The 23,593-nt window shown below is 54.9% G+C and overlaps 2 protein-coding genes and 1 pseudogene across 37 annotated transcripts in view; 1 reads left to right on the forward strand and 2 right to left on the reverse strand.

Annotated features, from left to right (window-relative positions):
- Window positions 1-2,098: 2,098 nt before the first annotated feature.
- Window positions 2,099-23,590, reverse strand: BRAT1 (BRCA1 associated ATM activator 1). Of its 16 annotated transcripts, none has more exons than XM_009442511.5 (16): window positions 19,775-20,064; window positions 18,577-18,719; window positions 11,629-11,783; window positions 9,168-9,315; window positions 7,854-8,226; window positions 7,468-7,587; window positions 6,366-6,457; window positions 5,964-6,082; window positions 5,544-5,730; window positions 5,226-5,299; window positions 5,018-5,141; window positions 4,760-4,872; window positions 4,033-4,135; window positions 3,791-3,889; window positions 3,426-3,598; window positions 2,099-3,012 (listed from the first exon to the last, which is right to left on the reverse strand). In XM_009442511.5, the coding sequence occupies exons 2-16, from the start codon at window positions 18,701-18,703 to the stop codon at window positions 2,317-2,319; spliced, it is 2,703 nt and encodes a 900-aa protein (XP_009440786.4). In that variant the 5' UTR covers window positions 18,704-18,719; window positions 19,775-20,064; the 3' UTR covers window positions 2,099-2,316. The 16 variants fall into 16 exon arrangements, with proteins under 16 accessions (XP_009440786.4, XP_063671253.1, XP_054543324.2 ...); XM_063815183.1 differs by having other exon boundaries at window positions 19,770-19,800; XM_054687349.2 differs by lacking the exon at window positions 19,775-20,064 and adding an exon at window positions 19,313-19,772 and having other exon boundaries at window positions 9,168-9,312.
- On the reverse strand, window positions 15,165-15,260 carry LOC112209948 (small nucleolar RNA U13; annotated as a pseudogene).
- IQCE (IQ motif containing E) overlaps window positions 23,385-23,593 on the forward strand; it is a 55,027-nt gene continuing 54,818 nt past the window's right edge. For 8 of the 21 annotated variants that reach the window (XR_010158766.1, XR_010158767.1, XM_054687337.2 and 5 more), the window contains exon 1: window positions 23,385-23,516. Coding sequence is in view for 10 of the 21 variants with exons in the window: in XM_054687337.2 (XP_054543312.2) it covers window positions 23,481-23,516 (36 nt within the window). In the remaining 11 variants the exon portion in view is untranslated. The remainder of the gene's footprint in view (window positions 23,517-23,593) is intronic. The other 13 variants (XM_063815176.1, XM_054687343.2, XM_054687346.2 and 10 more) reach the window with 5 other exon arrangements.

Consider the following 23,593-nt stretch of genomic DNA (forward strand, 5'->3'; position numbering starts at 1 on the left):
TCAAGTGATCCACCCGCCTCGGCCTCTCAAAATGCTGGGATTACAGGCGTGAGCCACTGCGCCCCGGCTCGCTCCTTTTTTTTTTTTTTTTGAGACAGAGTCTCACTCTGTTGCCCAGGATAGGGTGCAGTGGTGCGATTTTGGCTCACTGCAACCTCTGCCTCCCGGATTCAAGTGATTCTCCTGCCTCAGCCTCCCGAGTAGCTGTGATTACAGGTGCCCACCACCATGCCTAGCTAATTTTTGTATTTTTAGTGGACAGGGTCTCACCGTGTTAGCCAGGCTGGTCTTGAACTCCTGAGCTCAAGAGATCCGCCCACCTCGGCCTCCCAAAGTGCTGAGATTACAGGCGTGAGCCACCACGCTGGGCCCTGCAGTCTCTTTTCACTGGGTACTGCGGTTCAGTGTTACTGCCTAGGGGCAGCTGATCCGCAGAGCCCCTCCCTGTCTGAGTTCCCCCAGGCCAGAGCTGAGAGCCAGGCTCTCCAGATCCCTATGGGAGGGCCTTGTATCCGAGTCCAGTTTTCCTCCAGCACGAGGCCTGGCATTTAATTACCTGCTATCTTGTCAGCTGTTCAGTGTTCCTGGCCTTTGGATATTTCACCCAGCGTGTTTCATTGTCTTCAGGGAAACGGCTGGTCCAGGCACCTAGCCTGCTGTCACCGGGAAGGGACATGTGCCCCGAGGCGGGACTGATGTCACTGCTGCACCCTGGTGGGGCACACCAGCCCATGGCTATGCCACCCGGGAGGTGCCCTTTTGTTGGAGGGCATTTGCCAAAACCAGCAAACTTGGGTTCTCATTCTGTGGCCTTGTGGGGTCAGGGGGACAGAAGTCAGGGCCAGTCCTGCCTAAAATGGGGAGCATTATAGAAAACCCTTCCCACCTTAAGCTGAAAACCTAAAGGTCTACCCTCTTAGGGTAAGAATGAAACGGGAATTAGCCCTGCTCCCTCCACACGAAAGACACTTGGTGCTAAGAGAAGCAAAAAGAAAAAGTTCTTGAGAAGTTAGGGCTACAGATCTTCTCTAGCACAGATTTGAGGTGCTAGCACAGATTTGAGGTGCTGCCAAGAATGCAGAGAACTCCAAGCACTCAATGCGTTGTTTTGACATAGGGTCTCTCTCTGTCACCCAGGCTGGAGTGCGGTGGTGTGATCACGGCTCACTGCAGCCTCGAACTCCTGGGCTCAAGCAATCCTCCCACCTCAGCCTCCCAAGTAGCTGGGACTTCAGGTGCATACCACCATGCCCAGCTAATTAAAAACAAAAGAGATACGGCACGTGGATCACCTGAGGTTAGGAGTTTGAGACCAGCCTGGCCAAACTGGTGAGATTCTGTCTCTACTAAAAATACAAAAATTAGCCGGGCATGATGGTGGGCGCCTGTAATCCCAGCTACTGGGGAGGCTGAGGCAGGAGAATTGCTTGAACCCAGGAGGCGGAGGTTGCAGTGAGCCGAGATCACACCACTGCACTCCAGCCTGGGCAACAAGACTGAGACTCCATCTCCGAACAACAAAAAAAATGTGTAGAGATGGGGTCTTGCTATGTTGTCCAGGCTATTCTCAAACTCCTGGCCTTAAACAATCCTCCTACCTCGGCCTCCCAAAGTGCTGGAATTACAGGCATGAGCCACTGCGCCCATCCCCCAGGAATAATTTTAACCAAAATAAATTGGCCGGGTGGAGTGGCTCACGCCTGTAATCACAGCACTTTGGGAGGCTGAGGTGGGTCAATCACCTGAGGTCAGGAGTTCGAGACCAGCCTGGCTAACATGGTGAAACTCCGTTTCTACTAAAAATACAAAAAAATTAGCCAGGCATGGTGGCGTGCGCCTGTAATCCCAGCTACTCGGGAGGCTGAGGCAGGAGAATCACTTGAACCCAGGAGGCAGAGGTTGCAGTGAGCTGAGATTGTGCCATTGCACTCCAGCTTGGGCAACAAGAGCGAAACTCCATCACAAAAAATAGACTAGACAGACAGACAGACAGATAGATAAAAAATAAACAGTGCTGGGAAAACTGGATATCCACATGCGAATGAATGACACTGGACCCTTGTCTCAGATCATTATTATTAAATTAACTCAAAAAGGGTTAAAGAAAGACTTCAATGCCATTTATTTTGAGTAGAAATAAGTCATTTCTTTAATACATCAAACTGTGGGATTTCTTGACCTTGCTTCTCTCCTGGTCCTGGCTTCCCCAGAGGATCCGCCGGGCTGGTCTGGAGCCCTGGGGCTGGCAGTGTCCCACAGAAGGACATGGTGCTGCCTCCCTTGGTTCTGAGCCCCAGTGGCAGACTCTGGTTCTGCTCAGTAGCAGTCGGCCTCATCCCCCTGCAGGAAGCCTCCCGTGGCCAGCATGTCCTGCAGGAGGGACTGGGGACTCTTCTCCACGTGGTCGCTGCTCTCGGCCAGTGTGCTCCGCAGGCCCTCCAGGTCTAGGGACCTGAGCATGGCCAGCACAGCCTCAGGCTCCTGGTCCCCTGGGGGCTGGGCCTGCTCACCCGCCCGCCACCTCGGCAGGGTGGCCTCTGCGGAGGCAGTGTTGGGGCCGCCCCTGGCCTCCCGCAGGCTGCTGTAGGAAGCAATCTTGTCCCTCAGGAAGAGAAGGAGGTCACAAGACTTCTGCGCCACAGGGCGGTCGCAGTCAAACAAGGCACAAAAGGCGAAGTCAAAGAGCCCCACGTGGCAGAGAGCCCTCAGTGCCTCGGTGAGTGGCTGGGCTGGGGCCACCTCGGGTAGGGCCACGGCATAGGGGCAGTGGGTACGCGGCGGCCCCAAAGTCTGGCCCAGGAACACGAGGGCCAGCTCCAGGCCCTGGGCGCGGACCTCCCAGTCCAGGTCCCGGCTCGCCACCTGCAGCACAGTGGCCACGAACTGCTCCATGTCCCGGGCCGCGTCGGCGTGGCCGTCCCGCAGCCACTCAGTGAAGACTTGCATGACCGCCCGCCGTGGGAAGCCCTCCGAGTCTACGGAGAGGATGTGCAGGAGCTCCGGGAACAGGCTCTGGGGGACAGGGAGCAAGTGCGGATGGTTGGTGGGGTGGCAGGAGCGAGGCTCCCGCAACAGGACCCCGGTACATCATGGGGGCTGGCCCCGGACATGCAGTCTAGGGCCACAGCCCGCTCTGACACCTTCCCATGCTGCGCGGTGAGCACACGGCCCTCCAATCCTCAGTTTACCCATCTGTCAAATGGAGGTAACCACGCCTAAGTGGAGGGTGCTGGGGAGACAGAAGGCGAAGCACGCAGGTCCCACACCCAGCAGAGCCCCAGGGCCTCGGCAGTCACTCCTGCAGGCGCTGCCCACAGCAGCAGCTGCTCCCACGCTGCATGCTGGCCCCTCGCCCACCCGCAAGCAAACGAGCACACACGATGGCCAGGCGGGAGTTGCTGGCTGAGGAACCCGCCACCTCCTACCTGCCGGGCCTCTGCATGCTCAGGGCTGGTGGGGGCGTGCAGGCCCTGGCTGGACAGCTGCCCCATGGCGGTCACCGCGCTCGCTCGGACATAACTCTCAGGGTCCTGGAGGAGCTGCAGGGCCAGCTCAGGCACCTCTGAAGCCAAGAGTGCGCATCTGAAGTCGGCCTGTCCTGGGGGTCGAAACGGCCACATGCAGCTGTGACTGAGGGCCGAGCCTTGTCGCCTCGGCCTCTGCCTCCATCCCCTTGTGGGCAGCCGACATGGCCCAAGTTTCTAGAGCCAGCAAGAGGCTGCTGGTGCACCCTGGCTCAGTGAGCCCCCCACAGGCGGGGAAGGCAGCCCCTCCACCTGCCAGCACTCACCTCCCCAGTGCCTGCTCAGCTGGGTCAGGAACTCGAGGGCGGAGTCCCTCACCTCCCAGCAGGGGTGGCACAGGCGTTTCTGCAGCACAGGGAACAGCTCTAGGGTGGGAAGGGACAGGTCAGGGTGACCTTGGGGCCAGGCTCACCCTGCCCTCAGAGCCAGCTGAGCCATTCCACCCAGCCCCTGCTGCCTCCACCCCTGCGACTCCAGCTCCGTTCACCCCTGCAAGGGGCCGCGTTACCTCTGAGGAACTGCGGGATGAGGGGGCCGAGATCAGAGCAGCCGGGGGTCTTGGGTGAGCTCAGGAGCCACCTGAGCGTGGCCTGGAAGGCCTTCTTCAGAACCTGGAGCAGATAGGGTGGGCTGCAGGGCCACGGGAGACGGAGGGGCAGGCTGTCTGTCTGTCCCCCTCGCCTTCACCTGTGCTGCCCATACTCCAGGGACAGCAATGGGGACAGGAAGTGGAGAGAGAAGGGAACGCTGGGCTTCCTTCTTTTTTAGAGACAGGGTCTCAACGTGTCATCCAGGCTGGACTGTAATCACAGTTCACTGCAGCCTCCACGTCCCAGGCTCAAACAATCCTCCTGCCTCAGCCTCATGAGTAGCTGGGGCTAGAGGCACACATCACCATGCCTGGCTAATTTTTGCAGTCAAATGCTCTACCCCTGAGCTATACCCCTGGGGCTAATTTTTCTATTTTTTTGTAGAGATGGGATCTTGCTATGTTGCCCAGGCTGGCCTCAAAAGTCCTGGGCTCCATTGATCCCCCCACCTCGGCCCCCCAACGCACAGTAATCACAGCTGTGAGCCCCACGCCCCTCCTGGGCTGATTTTAATAGGGCAGAATATGCTGCAGAACCGGCTTCCCAGACTGTGAGCAGGAGGAGGTGGTGGCAGCCCTCACCAGAAGACCCACAACCCAGGCAACGGGATTTCTACATCAAAACATGACCAATTACGCAGGGCACCTTTTCCTTAGGATCCCAAGAAGCCCTGGGTCCTTCCTCCAAAGTTGTCTGCTGTCTGCTCAGCGGCAGGTGGCACAAGGTCTGTACCTGCCAGGGCCCAGCTCCGTGAGGGGCTGTGGAGTGGGCACGTTCACAAACGGCGCTTAGGAGAACCCAAAGCCCACGCCCAGGGCCGTCCTGGTACCACCTCATTTCCCTTGTCCAGAATTCCCCGCAGGCCGCCTGGCCAGTGCCCCTGCTCCCCACGGCCCCACACACCCCTGCGTGCTGATGTATCTTCACCAACAAGAGGCCCTGGGCCCGCCCCATGCAGCCACCTGCGTCGTGAAGCTCTCTGAGCAGCAGCTCTGTGGCCCTGTGTGAAGGCCCCATCCGCAGAGGCCTGCACGGGACGGGGTGGAGTCAGGGGTGGGTCCCACTGCCTCTGCCTCCCTCCTCTCCTCGCTCTCTATCCCCACCACCGTACCGTGGGGCTGGAGCCGGGGCTCTCGAGGCACTCCAGGAGGACAGCAAGCGCCTGCGTCACCAGCTCCTGGGGGCCTGAGACAGAGGTGAGTGGATAAACCACCCCCACCCCCACCCTAGGACCCTCCCCATCAACTCTGGGAAGGAGCAGAACAAGGCCTCATCCGCCAGCTGAAACCTCCTGCACGGCCCCTGCACCCCTCAGCCCCCACCCCAGGAAGAAACAGAGAGGGACAGCAGTTCCCGGGTGCCTCCGAGCAGAAAGGGGAGTGGGGGCACGGGGATCGCCTCACGCCAAAGCCGTACAGAACACACTCACCTGTCCCCTGTGACAGTGTCCCCAGGAAGTCGAGGGCTGCTCGCTGGACCCGGACGCAGCCCGCCAGGGTCCCACAGAGGTGGCCCCCCACACTGGAGGCAGGGGCAGCTGAGCCGTCACAGAGCCGCAGGACAGTCACTGTAGCCCCCAGTAGAGACGCCTGGGGCCACGGTGAAGGGCGCTGGGGCTGCGAGGAAGAGGGCCGTCAGCCAAGGTTGCGGTCCCACTGCCGGCGTGGATGCAGGGGTGCTGGGACTTTGAGGCATGTGGGGCGGGGGACATCAGCCAAGGTTGTGGTCCCACTGCTGGCGTGGATGCAAGGGCGCTGGGGCAGCAAGGGGTGGGGGGCGTCAGCCTACGTTGCGGTCCCACTGCCAGCACGGATGCTGCTGGGCTGCATGAGGACCGGGCCGCACCTACCAGCGGCTGCAGCTCCTCCAGGTGAGCCAGGGTGCGGCACAGGAGGCCCGCGCAGGACGACTTGGAGGCCAGGAGTGTGTCCACCGTCGTGGCATCGTCTGCCGTCCCGTCCAGCAAGCCTGGGGGCCAAGCCAGGAAGAGCTCCCTTAGAGAGCACTTCAGCCTCCCCACGGTCACCAGCCACCCCACAGTCACCACCCACAGCACAGGCCAGGACCTAGGTGCAGGGCAGCAGCTCACCAGGGGAGATGGCCATGTCCCCGGTCCCCTTTGCTCTTGGAGGGAGGCCTGGGTGTGATTAAAGTGGGGCGGGGGTGGCGAGCCAGGTACTCTCATCCATCTCCCTTCCCCCAACCGCAGGGACCCAGGTTCTGCCCTCCCAGCCCTTTCTGAGCAGCACACCTGGGGGTCCGGGGGCCTGAACCGTGGCCTTCAGGACACAGGCCAGGGGCTGGAGAAGGACCTGGAAGGCCTGGGTCCTCAGTGCCTGTGGACTGGAGACAAACGCGAGGTGAGTGCCGCGACCCTGGCTGCGAGACAAGTTGGCTGTGCTCCTAATGTCCCCAGCAAGCCTGGGGCAAATCAGCCAGGGGGTTGGGACACCCCCCGAGAAACATTCTCTGCAGGCCACTGGCCAGGGGACGCCATGGGACAGAGTGGCGGGGAGGACAGGCCTGACCAAGGAGATGGGCCTGACACTCCTGATGTCCTTAGGAGCAGATGCTGAGGGGCCTCCAGGAGGGCCTGGCCATGCACCCAGAGAGAGGGGCAGTGCCCGCTCAGGGGGACAGGGATGGGGTGCCCCCAGCCTCCCGGGTGTCCCCAGGTGTGTACAGCGTCCACTCTGTGGGAGGGACCTGCCCTCACGTCTGGGCCCAGGTGGAGGCAGTGTCCCCACAGTGCATTCCTGCAGGGCCGGGCCTGTTCCTCCATCCTCCCCCGGTCTACTCTCTCCTAAACATTCGGAGACCCCGGAGCTCAGAGCTGGACCCTCATGGTACCCCTGGGCCCTGTGGGCAGCAGGTCCTGAGGTCACTTCCACCCCTAATGTGAGCCCACCTGGAACACTGGCAGACCATCCACGGCCTTCCCACCTGTCCTGACCCCAGGCTCTGCCGTTGCACCGCCCCCAGGCCCCCCACCCGCATGGTGTGTGTGCTGGGGAGCTCCGAAACCCCCAACCAAAGCTGCGGTGGGGGACAGGTGGGAGGGCAGCGGAGCGCAGGGCGTCGGCAGGACCACCCTGCTCTGAGCAGAGCAGCTCCCGCATTCTTCTCACCTCTGGGGATCTCGCAGAGCTTTGGTCTGAAACAATTATTCTGTTGCTAAAGATCCTGCAGAAGCTGCTGCGCACAACCCACGCACCGCCCAGTCACACCCCGCACGGCCGCCTGACTGTCCCTGGTGTCCGGAACTCCCCTGCCATGAGGGCCGCGCTCTCAACCTCCCTGCCTGCCCCAGCTCCCAGCACCCGCCTCGGAATGAAATGCACCCCAGACCATACCAGTGCTCGAGCTTCAGGATCCCCAAAGCCAGGGGTCCCATGTGGGTGGGACCCAGGCAGCTCAGAGCCCGCACCACTGTCTCCCACAGGCTGCCGTCGGAAGAACTGAACACGGGAGAACTGCAGGGAGACCCCAGAGAGAAAAATTACTCCCCCACCCTCAAAACCCCATTCGAGGCCTGGCTGAGACTGCCATGGCTCCGGCGCTGGAGGCGCCCAGCCCAAGACAGGCCTTTCCCCATGAGGGTTCCAGGGTCACCCCGGTGCCGCTTCACTGCAGGCCACGTCCTCAGAGAGTCTCTGGCTGCCAGTGGGACATCCCTGGGCGTTATCCGAGGAAAACAATTGCCCACCCAGGCCCCCCAGCTGCGTCCCGGGGCCCTGACCGAGCCACACAGAGAAGCAGGTCCACGAACGAGTGTGCGGCGGGGATGGGGTCTCTCTCCAGCAGACACGCCACGCGGGGACTCAGCCGCACCCACAGGGCTTCCGTCCAGGGGCTCTGGCAGCGCCCGAAGGTTGTGGTCAGGACGTTCAGGGCCTGAGTGACCTTGGGGGTGGCCGCGGAGCACAAGGACTCTTCAACGTGATCCATGATCCTCTGGGCACACGCGGGCCAGTCACCCCCCGGCAGGCAGGGCTGTCCCTCGGCTCCACCTTGCATGGACAAAGCCAGGACGTGTACCAGGAGCTGACTGGCCGCCGAGGCCACAAACAGGCTGGAGTCTCCCTGAAGGGAGAAGATGGTGTCGACCGCACCTGGGTAGGGGATGGGGGAAGAGAGGAAAAAGGGGGTGAGCCAGAATAGAGCTGGGGGAGGCAGAGGGCCTCAGGGAAGATACAAATAGCAGAGGGACCCCAAGATGCCCCCAAATGCCTCTCCACTCAAAAGCAAAAAAGAACAGGAACTGAAGCTCCCTGGAGACAAGCACCTCCTCCCCCCGAGCGTTAAACACACACAGCTTGTGATGCTTCCCAATTTGTTCCTTCTTGTTGTTGTTGTTGTTGTTGTTGAGACAGAGTCTCGTTCTGTTGCCCAGGCTGGAGTACAATGGTGCGATCTCAGTTCACTGCAACTTCCACCTCCCAGGTTCAAGCCATTCTGCCACCTCAGCCTCCCAAGTAGCTGGGATTACAGGCACCCGCCATCATGCCCAGCTAATTTTTGTATTTTCGTAGAGACAGGGTTTCACCATGTTGGCCAGGCTGGTCTTGAACTCCTGACCTCAGGTGATCCACCCGCCTCGGCCTCCCAAAGTGCTGAGATTACAGGCGTGAACCACCGTGCCCAGCCTCGTTTCTTGTTTTTTGAGACGGGGTCTTGCTCTGTTGCCTAAGTTGGAGTGCAGTGGCTCAACCACTGCTCACTGTAGCCTCGAACCCCTGGGCTCAAGTGATCCTCTTGCTTCAGCCTCCCGAGTAGCTGGGACTATAGCCATGCATCACCACGCCTGGCTCCCAAATAGTTTCAAAGACTGAGTCCTCACGGCTGATCTGTAAGTGGCTGAGAAAGCCGTCCTGGCTCCTAGGGCCTGACCTGCCAACCAGAGAACACTGGACAGCCGTACTGTCACAGTGCAGTCTTTGCAACAACCCTGAGACATCGCACAGACCAGACACTCAGATTCAGCAAGGTGCAGTGAATTCCCTGGGATCACACAGGCAGGATGAGGAATGGGGTGGGGTGTGGGCGCACTCACCGTGGTCGGCCAGGAAGCGCAGGGCGCTGGGGTGCTGTGCCAGGGAGCGCAGGCCCTGGATCCAGCCGCTGCGCACGGTGGGGACGGCCCAGGCTGCTCGGCCGAGGGGTCCTGCCTCCCCAAAGAGCCCTGGTAGTAACTCCCCCTGCTGGGAAGCAAAAAAAGAAGTGAGGGTGGCCAGGCGCAGTGGCTGAAGTCTGTAATCCCAGCACTTTGGGAGGCCGAGGAGGGCAGATCACGAGGTCAGGAGTTCGAGACCAGCCTGACCAACATAGTGAAACCCCATCTCTACTAGAAATACAAAAATTTGCTGGGTGTGGTGGCATGCACCTGTAATCCCAGCTACTAAGAAGGCTGAGGCAGGAGAATTGCTTGAACCCGGGAGGCGAAGGTTGCAGTGAGCCAAGATCGCACCACTGCACACCAGCCTGGGTGACACAGCGAGACTCCATCTCAAAAAAAAAAAAAAAAAAAAAAAAAAAAGAGGTGAGGGGACCTGGTAGGTTTCCAGGGATGTGGAGCAAAGCAGAGATGGGTTTTCAGTTTTCCAGGGCTGGTGGAGATACTTTTGGAGGACACTTTCTTCTTTTTTTTTTTTTTTCTGAGACAGTCTCACTCTGTTGCCTAGGCTGGAGTGCAGTGGCACATCTCGGCTCACTGCAACCTCTGCCTCCTGGGCTCAAGCTATTTTCCTGTCTCAGCCTCCTGAGTAGCTGGCATTACAGGTGCCCACCACCACACCCAGCTAATTTTTTCATTTTTAGTAGAGATGGGGCTTTACCATGTTGGTTAGCCTGGTCTCGAACTCCTGACCTCAGGTGATCCGCCTGCCTCAGCCTCCCAAAGTGCTGGGATTATAGGCATGAGCCACCGTGCCCAGCCTGGAGGGTACTTTCATACCAGCTGCTGACAGACAAGGGCCCCCGGATTCACTGTACGGCAGCACCCTAGGACACCTTGGAAAGTCTGTCCTGCAGCAAGATGGTGCCTGGGTGGGCTGCTAGGGAGCCTGCAGCTGCTTAACTGGGGGGCATCGTGAACGGCAAGCTAACGGTACTGGATGTGCCTTCACACAACCTGGCGAGGGCCTGTGAGGCACCAAGAGAAGCCATCGTGCTAGACGGGCAAAGGCCCTGAAGCTCACACCACGCATCCCTTGACAGACTCAGCGGTGCCTGTCTGAGGCACTTGAAGCTGGAAGACACAGCTCTGGAAGGCTCTCGAGCTCTCATGCCTTGCTATGTAGAAATTCTTGGCTGGGAGCAGTGGCTCACGACTGTATCCCAACACTTTGGGAGGCCGAGGCAGGATGATCGCTTGAGACCAGGAGTTTGAGACCAGCCTGGGCAACATAGTGAGACCCCATCTCTACCAAAGATAACAAAGTTAGCCAGGTGTGGTTCCTGCACCTGTGGACCCAGCTACTCGGGAAGCTGAATGGGGAGGGTCACTTGAGCCCAGGAGGTCAAGGCTGCAGTGAGCTGCCACTGCACTCCAGCCTGGGCGACAGAGCAGGACTCTGTCTCTAAAAAAACAAAACAAAAAAAGGCCGGGTATGGTGGCTCACGCCTGTAATCCTAGCATTTTGGGAGGCCGAGGCAGACGGATCACTTGAGGTCAGGAGTTCGTGATCAGCCTGGCCAAAATGGTGAAATCCTGTCTCTACTAAAACTACAAAAATTAGCTGGGCGTGGTGGCAGGTGCCTGTAGTCCCAGATACTTGGGAGGCTGAGGCAGGAGAATCGCTTGAACCTGGGAGGTGGAGACTGCAGTTAGCTGAGTTCGAACCATTGCACTCCAGCCTGGGTGACAGAGCAAGACTCTGTCTCGAAAAATAATAATAAAATAAAAATAAATAAAATTAATTTTTTTAAAAAAAGACATTCTCTTTAGTCATTCACATTCTCATTAGTTATTCATTCATTTGTAGGCTGGGTCGCTGGAGGTGCAGGATGTGCGGTCTCGTTTGGTCCTCACGACAACCCCACGGCGCAGCTGCGACTCCTGTCTCCGTCCCAGGAAGAGACGGAGGCCACGGCGCGGCTGCGACTCCTGTCTCCGTCCCAGGAAGAGACGGAGGCCACGGCGCGGCTGCGACTCCTGTCTCCGTCCCAGGAAGAGACGGAGGCCACGGCGCGGCTGCGACTCCTGTCTCCGTCCCAGGAAGAGACGGAGGCTTGCGGCCGTGGGCAAGCTCAGACAGCCGGTCAGAGCTGGGAGCCCGTGCCAGTCATCTTATTCCAAAAAACCTCAACTCCTTAGCCCCAGCATCACTCCGGGCGAATTTTTCAAAGGGGGCTACAGTCGGGGGTAAAAAACATGCAGTTCTAGTGAGGACACAGGGTCGGGGCAGGCCGCTGGGACTTGGGATGGTGATGGCTACAAATGCCCCGCCTGGCTGCGGGAGGAAAAGCCTGCCCACCTCTCCACGGGACACTCAGGTGGGAGGCCCCAGGCTCACCTGAAGATACTGGAAGCAGTTTTCCTGGGCTGCGAAGGTTCCTGCCAGGCGGAGTGAGAAGGAGAGGACCCCAGAACTCAGGTCCTGGACTTTCAGCACATGGGACAGCAGCTCCACCAGGCAGGGGTGCTCCTGCAGCAGCACGACACTGGACTCTGTGGGGACGGCCCAGCCCAGGGGTCACCAGGGGTACGGCACCAGGTGTCCCCCTGGATGACCGCTCTTCTCCTAGCAATTCCCAGACCTTTTTCTTGCAGGGTGTTAGATTTAGGGATCCAACTGGGAAAAAAATATCTGCAACAAATACGGCAAATGACTCATAATTTTAATTCAGTAAGGGCTAGAAAGCCAACACCTTAACAACAGGTGAAAGGCGGAACACTGTCACCTTTCACAACAGGTGAATGGCCAAAAATGCTGAAAAAATGTTCTGTCTCACTGATAGTGAAAAAGAAATGCAAATTAAAGTGAAAGACCAGGCTGGGCGTGGTGGCTCACGCCTGCAATCCCAACACGTTAGGAGGCCAAGGCGGGTGGTCACTTGAGCTCAGGAGTTCGAGACCAGCCTGGCCAACATGGCGAAGTCCCATCTCTACTAAAAATACAAAAAATTAGCCAGGTGTGGTGGCTCATGCCTGTAGTCCCAGCTAATTGGGAGGCTGAGGCAGGAGAATCGCTTGAACCTGGGAGGCAGAGGCTGCAGTGAGCCAAGACCACGTCATTGCACACAGCACACTCCAGCCCTGGGCGACAGAGTGAGACTCCATTCCAAAAAAAAAAAAAAAAAAGTGGAAGAGCATTTTCACCTTTCAAATGGGTACTTTTCCTTAGACAGTGCTCCATGCAAGCAGGTACAACGGAACAAACATTCCTCTCCAGAACTGGCATCCTGTATTTCTATAACCAGCTATGCTATCGCTCAAAAGCACCAGTGGGGGAAAAAGACATTTTGAGGCAAAGGCTGGGAGAGTTTCCCAGTGAGAAGCCCCTGTGGAAGGAATGTGGTTCAGTAAGGAGAGTGAGGAGCATGCAGAGGAGGAGAACCAGGCCAGGACCCAAAAAGCACTATGTCCACCTGAATCAGCACTGCAGGCTGGGTGAGGTGCTCATACCTGTAGTCCCAGCACTTTGGGAGGCCAAGGCAGGAGAACAACATAGCAAGACCCTGTCTCTACAAAAAATAAAAAAAAATTAGCCCGGCATGGTGGCACACATCTGCAGTCCCAGCTACTCAGGAGGCTGAGACGGGAGGATTGCTTGAGCCCAGGAGTTCGAGGCTGCAGCAAGCTATCACTGCACCACTGTACTCCAGCCTGGGCGACAGAGGGAGACCCTGTCTCTCTAAAAAAAAAAGGCGGGGCGTGGTGGCTCACGCCTGTAATCCCAGCACTTTTGAAGGCCAAGGCAGGCAGATCACGAGGTCAGGAGATTGAGACCATCCTGGCAAACATGGTGAATGAAACCCTGTCTCTACTAAAATATAAAAAATTAGCCAGGCACGGTGGCGGGCGCCTGTGGTCCCAGCTATTTGGGAGGCTGAGGCAGGAGAACTGCTTGAACTCGGGAGGTGGAGGTTGCGGGGAGCCGAGATCGCACCACTGCACTCCAGCCTGGTGACAGGGCAAGACTCTGTCTCAAAAACAAACAAACAAACAAACAAAAAACAACCCCACTGAGTTCAAAATCTAAAAAATCATTGTTGAAGGGTTTTGAAACAAAACAGAATTAAAATACTAACGACAATTATAGAAGGTTGTGATGGCCTGAAGTTCAAGTGCTCTGAGGTCCTTCAGTTGCCTGGATAGAGAATGGAAAGTCTAATTAACTTCACACTTTTTAAAAAATCCGGTTCTCATGTTAAAAATATAAGGGTAGCCACTGAAGAACACAAATAAGCCTGTGGTCCCAGCATCTTGAGAGGCCGAGGTGGGCAGATCGCCTGAGCCCAGGAGTTTTAAGACCAGCTTGGGCAACACAGGAAGATCCCCTCTCTATAAAAATTCGCTGGGCGTGGTGGCCCGCATCTGTAGTTCCAGCTACACTGGAAGCTGAGATGGGAAGATCACCTGAGCCCAGGAGGTCAAGGCTGCAGTGAGCCGTGATTACACCACTGTCCTGGACAACAGCGCAAGAACTTGTCTAAAAAAAAGAACATAAATAGAATGTATAACTTCAAAACCAGAAGAGGAAAGATTTAAAAGAAAAAAAAAAAAGCTTTATCAATCTGATGGAGGGCAGAAAAGGAGGATAAAGGCACAAAGGTAAGGCACAGGAAATTAAAAAATACAAAAGAATTCAAATCTAACAGTCGCCTCAACAAATGAAAGAGATCAAACTTATCTGTTAAAAGAAAGAGTTGCTGAGATTAAATTAAACACTAAAAACAAGCAATGTGGTGTTTCTAAAAGCAATAAAATGCAACGACAGGAAAGGCTGGGAGCAGGAGAGAAAAGACACAGTAGGCAAATTCTAACTTTAAAGAAGCTGATGTAGCAACAGGAATAGCAAACAAAATGGGCTGTAAAGCAAAAAGCAGTATTCAGGCAGAAGAAAGTTCACTGATCACGGAGATAAATTCCAGAAAGACACAACATTCCTACATCTATGTATACCTAACCTCACTTCAAAACGTGTAAAGCAGCCTGGGCAACGTGGTGAAACCCCGTCTCCGCAAAAAAATACAAAAAATTAGCTGGGTGTGGTGGTGTGTCCCTGTAGTCCCAGCCATCCAGGAGGCTGGGGTGGGAGGATCACTTGAGCCCAGGAAGTTGAGGCTACAGTGAGCCGTGATCACACCACTGCACTCTAGCCTGAGTGACAGAGTGAGACCCCGTCTCCAAAAAAAAAAAGAAAAAAAAAAATGCCAGGCACAGTGGCTCACACCTGTAATCGCAGCGATTTGAGAGGCCAAGGCGGGCAGATTGCTTGAGCCCAGGAGTTTGAGACCAGCCTGGGCTACATAGTGAAACCCCGTCACTACAAAAAATACAAAAACTTAGCCGGGCGTGGTGGCGGGCTCCTGTGGTCCCAGCTATTAGGGAGGCTGAGGTGAGAGAATCATCTGAGCCCAAGAAGTCGAGGCTGCAGTGAACCGAGATCACGCCACTGCACTCCAGCCTGGGCAATAGAGCAAGACTCCATCTCAAAAAAAAAAAAAAAAAAAAGAAAGAAAAGAAAAAGAAAAAAATATGTAAAGCGAAAAAAAAAAAAAGGATGCATCTCAAAGAAAAATCATGAATCCATGATCTTGGTGTAAGCTTTTTACACACCTCTCAGAAACAAGCAAACAAATTAGCAAGAACATAGCAGGTCTGAACTAATGAACGAGTGTGGAAACTACACTCTTTCCATCAAGTACAATGCAGGAGAAATGACAGAGGCTGGGAGGGAGGAGGAAACAGGGACTCACTGTGAATCCAGACTCGGTTTCTTTAGGGGGAACAAAATTAGATTGTGCTGATGATTTCAGAGCCCTGTAAATTTACTAAGAACTGTTGAATTGGTACCATTTATTTATTTATTTTGTCCATTTCTCATGTCAGACGGGTCACGTACCGACATCATACCAGGGTTCCATGGTGCCACATCTCACACATGCGCCTGAGCACTCAATTATCATGCTTAGGTTGGGTGCAGTGGCTCTCCACTGTAACCCCAGCACTTTGGGAGGCCAAGGTGGAGGGATCACCTGAGGTCAGGAGTTCGAGACCAGCCTGGCCAACATGATGAAATCCCATCTCTACTAAAAATACAAAAATTGGCCGGGCATGGTGGCATGCACCTTTAATCGCAGGTACTCAGGAGGCTGAGGCAGGAGAATCGTTTGAAACCCAGGAGGCGGAGGTTGCAGTGAGCCAAGATTGTGCCATTGCACCCCAGCCTGGGCAACAGAGCAACTTGGTCTCAAAAAAAAAAAAAAAAATCTATCTATCTATCTATCTATCTATCTATCTATCTATCTATATATATCTCATGCTTACAAACTATAAAAGGATCTGGTACACGTTAAATGGGAGAATGGCATGGTATGCAAATTATATCTCAATAAAGCTACTGAAAAATACTTCTTAAAATTTAAATACAGGCCAGGCATGGTGGCTCGCTCCTGTAATCCCAGCACTTTGGGAAGCCCAGGCGGGAAGACTGCTTGAGCCCGGGAGTTCCAAGCTGGCCTGGACAAGATGGTGAGACCTCATCTCTATGGGAAAAAAAAAAATAGCTGGGCCTGGTACACACCTTGATCCCAGCAACTCAAGAGAATGAGGCAGGCGGACTGCCCAGGAGGTCGAGGCTGCAGTGAGCCGTGTTCACGCCATTGCACTCCATCCTGGGTGACGGGCAAAAACCCTGGCTCAAAAAAAAAAAAAGAAAAAGAAAAACTGACTACTACAAACTAGGCCACAGTTGAAGACCTTCAAATACCAAAACATCAAAATCATATAGTGAAATCTCTAGAACATTGAGAAAACTCGCCTGGGTCCTATGTCTCAATAAAAGTCTCAACAGCTATAAAGATTCAAAACATATGTTTTCTAACCTCCACAAAGTAAATTAAAAATCAATAATAAAAAGACTGGAAAAATCCATATTTTGAAACTAAAGGATACTCTTTTAAATAACTTGTGGGTGAAAAAAAATTATAATGAAAAGCATAAAATACTCAGAACTAAATTAAAACCAAAGTACTGCAATGTAAAACGTGTAAGATGTAGCTAAAGTCATACTTTTAGAGAAATGCATAGTCTTAAATATATATATATATATATGTTTTTTTGAGACAAGAGTCTCACTCCATTGCCCTGGCTGGAGTGCAATGGCGTTATCTCGGCTCACTGCAACCTCTGCCTCCCAGGTTCAAGTGATTCTCCTGCCTCAGCCTCCCGAGTAGCTGGGATTACAGGCATGGACAACCACGTCAGGCTAATTCTTGTATTTTTAGTAGAGACGGGGTTTCACCATGTTAGCCAGGCTGGTCTCCAACTCCTGACCTCAAGTGATCTGCCTGCCTCAGCCTCCGAAAGTGCTGGGATTATAGGCATGAACCACCGTGCCTGGCCTTAAATATATATATTAGAAAACAAGGAAGACCTAGATATTTAGCTCAAAGAGGGTAAAAGGCACTTTGGGAAGCAGAGGCAGGTGACTGCCTGAGCCCAGGAGATCGAAAACAGCTTGGGCAATACGGTGAGACCCCATCCTTAAAAAAAAAAAAACAATATAATTTAAAAATAAAAAGAATAAAAGAACACGGTAAACCAGAAAAAGGAAGTAAAGAATAGCAGAAATTAACAACATGCAGTCTATCCCAATGCAATTATCAACCATGAGAATAAACATTTACATGCGAGAATATTTATGTAAAAGGAAAGCCATTATGACACTATTTTTTTTTTTTTTGAGACGGAATCTCGCTCTGTCGCCCAGGCTGCAGTGCAGTGGCGTGATCTCGGCTCACTGCAAGCTCTGCCTCCTGGGTTCACGCCATTCTCCTGCCTCAGCCTCCCAAGTAACTGGGACTACAGGCGCCCACCACCACGTCCGGCTAATTTTTTTTTTTTCGGTATTTTTAGTAGAGACGGGGTTTCACCATGTTAGCCAGGAGGGTCTTGATCTCCAGACCTCGTGATCTGCCTGCCTCGGCCTCCCAAAGTGCTGGGATTACAGGCGTGAGCCACCGCGCCCGACCAACACTATTTTTTTGAGACGGAGTCCATTCTGTCGCTGGAGTGCAGTGGCACGATCTGGGCTCACTGCAACCTCCGCTTCCTGGGTTCAAGCGATCCTCCCCATCAGTCTCCCGAGTAGCTGGGATTACGGCGCGTGCCACCATGCCCGGCTAATTTTTTTATTTTTAGTAGAGACGAGGTCTCACCATGTTGGCCAGGCTGGTTTCGAACTCCTGACTTCAAGTGACCTACCCGCCTTGGCCTCCCAAAGTGATGGGATTACAAGCATGAGTCACTGCGCCTGACCTATGACACTACTTAAAATGATGAAAAATGAGAAATATAAACATCTGACAGTGGAGTGATTCAATTAATTATGGTCTATTCCTACAGCAAATAACATGTAGTCAATAACATTAACATATTATGTGGAGAAAACACTCACTATGATAGCAAGAGAGAAAGCAAGACACCAAAATTGTGTTTACGGTATGACCTCATTTTTTTTTCCCCAGAAAAATACAGCTTTATGTGTTATGAAAAGGCTGGGAGTAAATTAAAACGTCGATGGTTTAATTTTCCTCTTTACTCTTTTGTTCATGTTTTAAAGAACATGTATTACTTTTTTTTTTTTTTTTTGAGACAGGGTCTCACTCTATCACCCAGGTCAGGGTGCAGTGGCACAATCACAGCTCACTGCAACCTCTACCTCCCGGACTCAAAGGATCCTCCCATCTCAGCCTCCAGAGTAGCTGGGACTACAGGTGTGCCACCAGGCACAGCTAATTTTTGTTTTGTTTTTTTTTAGAGATGACGTCTCGCTATGTTGGACCAGGCTGGTCTTGAACTCCTGGACTTAAGCAATCCGCTCGCCTCAGCCTCCCAAAGTGCTGGGATTACAGGTATGAGCCACTGCATCTGGCCCCTACTTTCATAATCAGAAAGAAAACAAACCTGATGTCTTAAACACACTAAATACAATGAGAACAACAACAAAACAAGTTTGTTCACGCCTTCTGCAGAACTGAACCTTGGGGTGCCCTGATCGTCGCTGAATTGGCTGAATTTCAGGCTCTAACTCTCCAGATCATTCTCTCGGGCTTCATCTTAACTTGCCCTCAGTCTGCCACAGATAATCCTTAGGAAGTGAAGGAAAGACATCTGATTGGCAGTTTCTGCCCTTCCTCCAGGACAGGGGAGTCCCCACCTGGCCCCTGCTCCCTGTCCCAGGCTCTGCGTCTGGTCTCTGGATAGGCAGTAAACAGCAGCACCACCTCCTTACCTCCTTCAGTGACCGTTTTAAACCAGTCCAGGAGCTTCTCCAAACAGGTGTCATCTGCCACCGGCTGCCTGGGATCTACCAGAACAGCACAGAGAGCCGGGAGCAGCTGGGCGCATTCCGGGTCCATGGTGAGGCCGCAGGCCCTGCAAAGGCAATGTGAGAGCCACACCTCAATGCCCACTCCAGACCCAGCTCGCTCTAGTCACAGCAGCCCACCATGCCTGCTCAGGCCTGGGAAGGGGCCCCAGAACTTTCATCTCAGACCAGGAGAACCATGATCCCCAGACCAGAGGTCTGTACTGCAGGGATGGATGCAAAGCTTTGGTCTAGGTGGGGCCCTGAGCGCTGGTGGCGGGGCTGAAAGGGGCAGATGAGGGTCTAGCTGAAACCACAAGGCCTCCGGAACTCAAAGTCTGTCACCCTTGGTCTTTGGTGCAGTCGGGGCAACAGCGTGGTGCTGGCCCAAGCTGCAGGTGGGCCAGAGTCAGGGGCATCTTTGAGTTCCGGGGTCAGCCATGTGTGCAGGGGGATGTCTACCCATGCCCCAGGGCCAGCCTGGGCTGGAAAGTTTCTGTCCCTCCCAGCGTCAAGTGGTGGCTGCATTTGACGTCCTGAAGCCAGCAGGGGGGTGCGGAGGGGAAGGGGCGCCTGTCCGTGTGTCTGTCCCTCTCAGGGTCAGTGGTGGCTGCATTTGCTGTTCTGCAGCCAGTAGGAGGATGAGGAGGGGAAGGGGCACCTGTCCGTGTGTCTGTCCCTCCCAGGATTAGTGGTGGCTGCATCTGACGTCCTGAAGCCGGCGGGGGGGAGAGGGGGGCGGCGGGGTGCGGAAAGGAAGGGGCGCCTGTCTCTCCCAGGACGGGATGTGCATCCGTGCGTCCAGCCTCGGGGGTGGGCGGGGTGGTCGGGGTGGTCAGCGGCTCTGTCTAACCGGGGCACCGTCTGCCAATGCCCGGGAAGGCTGCGTCCCGGGAAGAGGAACCCTCCCCACACTTTGGAGTCAGTTTTGGCCGCGAGCGCCAGGCCCGAGAGTCCAGAAGGGGCGCCAGAGCAGGCGGCCACAGTCGGGCTGGGAAGCGAGCCCAGGTCGCGCACGCCCCGGGCTGGGCTGCTCCCTGGCCCGCCCGCCCCCTCGGCCGGGCCTTGGCCTCCCCACGCCCCACTACCACGACCTCGACCCCCGAAGCCTCACGCGCCTCACCGCTCGGTTGCGTCCTCCGCCGCAACCACCCCTCGCCCAAGGCTCCGCCTCCGGACAGTGCCACCTGCCAGGCCCGGAGGAGGCGGAGGACGGAGACGGCTGGCGTGGGGAACTGAGACTGCACCGCTGGAGGCCGCTCTGGAAGCCTCGAGGGCCCAGACTTGAAGGAAGGAGTTCAAGCTGAGAGGGGCTGGGGACAGGCAGGCGCCAAGCCGGTCGCTCCGACCGATCACCCCCGCCAGGCGCCTAGTGGTTCATGCCGAGCATCCGGTGGGTGGGCGGGGCGTCTCGAGGGCGGGGATCTCTGAGGAAGGCGCGGGGTTGTGTCCGGAGGGGCGGGGCTTCGCCTGCAGGAGCGCCCAGTGTCTGCACCGGCGGGAGCGAGAAAACTATGTGCCGGAGAGAAGCGTCCTGATCCGTGCACCAAAGCCCTTGGTCATTTAGCTTCAGGTTCTCAAATTCAGTCCTCCGCGGCCGCGCTGTGGCTCATGCCTGTAATTCCAGCCCTTTAGGAGGCGCAGTTGGGAGGATTGCTTGAAGCCAGGAGTTGAGACCAGCCTAGGCAACAAAGCGAGACCCCATCTCTTAAAATTAAAAAAAAAAAAAAAAAAAAAAAAAAAAAAAAAAAAGGCCAGGCGTGGTGGCTCACGCCTGTAATCCCAGCACTCTGGGAGGCCCAGGCGGGCGGATCACGAGGTCAGGAGTTCGAGACCAGCCTGGCCAACATGGCGAAATCCCGTCTCGTCTCTAATTTTTGTATCTCTAAGATACCAAAATTAGCCGGACGTGGAGGCGCGCGCCTGTAATCCCAAGTACTCGGGAGACTGAGGCAGGAGAATCGCTTGAACCTGGGAGGCGGAGGTTGCAGTGAGCCAAGATGGTGCCACTGCACTCCAGCCTGGGCTACAGGGCGAGACTCCGTCTCAAAAAAAAAAAAAGAAAATCAGCCAGACCTGGTAGCATGCGCCTGTGGTCCCAGCTACTCCAGAGGCTGAGGCGGGAGGATCGCTTGAGCCCAGAAGTTCAAGGCTGCAGTGAGCTATGATCCTGCCCCGGCACTCCAGCCTGGGCAACAGAGCAAGACCCTGTGTTTTAAGAAAGCAAACAGGCAGAAAAACTAGGTCCAAAAAATTGAGTTCAAAACACTAACTGTGTGTTCGAGAGTCTCAAAGCCAGTGGATAGACAAGGCTCATGTTCCCAAAGCATTGTTTTATAGCAAGATTGTTGGGAGCCAACACCAGATTTAGGAAACAAAGCAGAATTCCTATGGATATTAAAATTTAAAAATTTAAAAGCACTGACTTTGCTGGGTCACCTTTATTTTATTTATTTATTTATGGAGACGGAGTGTCACTCTTTTTGCCCAGACTGGAGTGCAATGGCTCAATCTTGGCTCACTGCAACCTCCACCTCCTGGGTTCAAGCGATTCTCCTGCCTCAGCCTCCCGAGTAGCTGGGATTACAGGTGTGGGCCACCACGCCCAGCTAATTTTGTATTTTTAGTAGAGACGGGGTTTCACCATGTTGGCCAGGCTGGTCTCGAACTCCTGACTTTAGGTGATCCGCCCACCTAGGCCTCCCAAAGTGCTGGGACTACCAGCGTGAGCCAACGCGCCCAGCCGTGCTGGGTAACCTTGGAAAAGCAACTTCCCTGACGCTTGCATGCCCCCTGCACGCACACACACACGTACATCCTTAGAACTACATGTGTGAAAAAGTTTGAAATGCACAGTTATCTTCCCTGAAATTTGGTTCCTCATTGTGAAATGAGATACTAATATTCACCCAGTTAGGTAATTGTGGAGTAAAGAAAACTCAACAACAGCACTGTGCTGAGTGCTTCACTTACTGTAAACTTGTATGATTCTACAGCAACTGTAGGAGAGTACCACTAGCAGCCCATCAGATGAGGAAACTGAGGCACAGAGAGGCTAACTCATAAGGGCTTACAGCTACTGGATTGGCACAGTTTGGATTTGAACCCAAGCAGTCTGGCTCCAGATTTGAATACTGTATTGCACAGGTCCACAATTTTTTTTTTTTTTGAGGTGGAGTCTCGCTCTGATGTCCAGGCTGGAGTGCAGTGGTGTGATCTCAGCTCACTGCAACCTCCACCTCCCAGGTTCAAGCAATTCTCCTGTCTCAGCCTCCTGAGTAGCTGGGACTACAGGCACCCACGACCCCTGGCTAATTTTTGTATTTTTAGTAGAGACAGGGTTTCACCATATTGGTCAGGCTGGTCTCAAACTCCTGACCTCAAGTGATCCACCCACCCTAGACTCCCAAAGTGCTGGGATTACAGGCGTGAGCCACCACCGTGCCTGGCCCAGGTCCACAATTTCTTATCTCAAACTTTTGGGGACAAATGTTTTTTCAGAATTCAGAACTGTTCAGATTTTAGAAATGTGATATGGCACATGTACATTAAATATGAGACTACAGCAGAGTGTGACACACACCCCATAATTAAACGTATTAATAGTTATTCAGGGCCGGGTGCAGTGGCTCACGCCTGTAATCCCAGCACTTTGGGAGGTGGAGGCGGGCGGATCACGAGATCAAGAGAGCGAGACCATCCTTGTCAAGGTGGTGAAACCCCATCTCTACTAAAAATACAAAAATTAGCTGGGCGTGGTGGCACGCACCTGTAGTCCCAGCTACTCGGGTAGCTGAGGCAGGAGAATCGCTTGAATCCAGGAGGCAAAGGTTGCAGTGAGCGGAGATCGCACCACTGCATTCCAGCCTGGGCCACAGAGCAAGACTCCGTCAAAAAAAAAAAAAAAAAGAAGTCATTCAGTGAAACTCACTCATGTACACCCCGTGGGATAAATAAGCACTATAAATAGCCTCAGCTCAGAGTTTTCCTCCCGGAGAGTTGAGGTTAGGACTGGTCTGGCCTTCAAATGAGTTGTGAAAGGCTTTTGGAAGTTTGTGGAATTCAGAATCACAGATAAAAGGTCGTAGATAGGCGCTGGCTCTATAATTAGGTAAGAGAAGGGCAAAAAGTTTGCGAAGCCCAAGGGTGGGAGAGTGGCAAGAGGTACTGATGCACAGGGAGCACGTAGAGCAAAGTGCCCTGGGTGAGACCCTGAAAGCAAACGAAAGTTTATTATGTGTGTTTGTTTGATTGAGACAGGGTCTTGCTTTGTCGCCCAGGCTGGACTGCAGTGGTGCAATCATAGCTCACTGCAGCCTCGACCTCCTGGGCTCCAAGCGATCCTCCCACCTCAGCCTCCCGAGGAGCTGGGACTATAGGCGTGCACCAGCATGCCTGGCTTTTATTTTTATTTTATTTTTCGAGAGACGGGGTCTCGCTACATTGCCCAGGCTGGTATCAAACTCCTGGGCTCAATTGAATCTCCTGCCTTAGGCTCCCATAGTGTTGGGATTACAGACGCGAGCCACTGCGCCGGGCCGGTTTTTTTCCCCCTCTCAGCCCCCGCGCTCCGCCCCGGGAACTCCGGGAGCGCTCCTGGTCGGCCGGCCGGCGCCCGCGGACTCTGCGCACGCGCATGGTCGCTCCAGGGGGAACGCAGGTCGCTTACCCGGCTGGGTAGGTCGGCGGCCTGGTTGCCATGGCAGCGGGGTCGCGGGCCGGCGCCAGGGAAGGCCCCGAGGCTGCGGGCGGCCAGGGCTGCCCGCGGATCCCCAGACCCGGACGCCCGAGCCAGCAACCCTGAGGGGCGGCCGGGCAGCGCCGCCACCATGTTCCTGGGCACCGGGGAGCCGGCCTTGGACACGGTAAGAACGGGCGAGGGGGCGACGCCGGGCGGGCGTCCGCGAGGCCTCGGCTCGTTCCCGTCGCCCGCAGCCTCGGG

This window comes from Pan troglodytes, chromosome 6 (genome assembly GCF_028858775.2).
Source record: "Pan troglodytes isolate AG18354 chromosome 6, NHGRI_mPanTro3-v2.0_pri, whole genome shotgun sequence".
In the NCBI taxonomy this organism is placed as follows: domain Eukaryota; kingdom Metazoa; phylum Chordata; class Mammalia; order Primates; family Hominidae; genus Pan; species Pan troglodytes.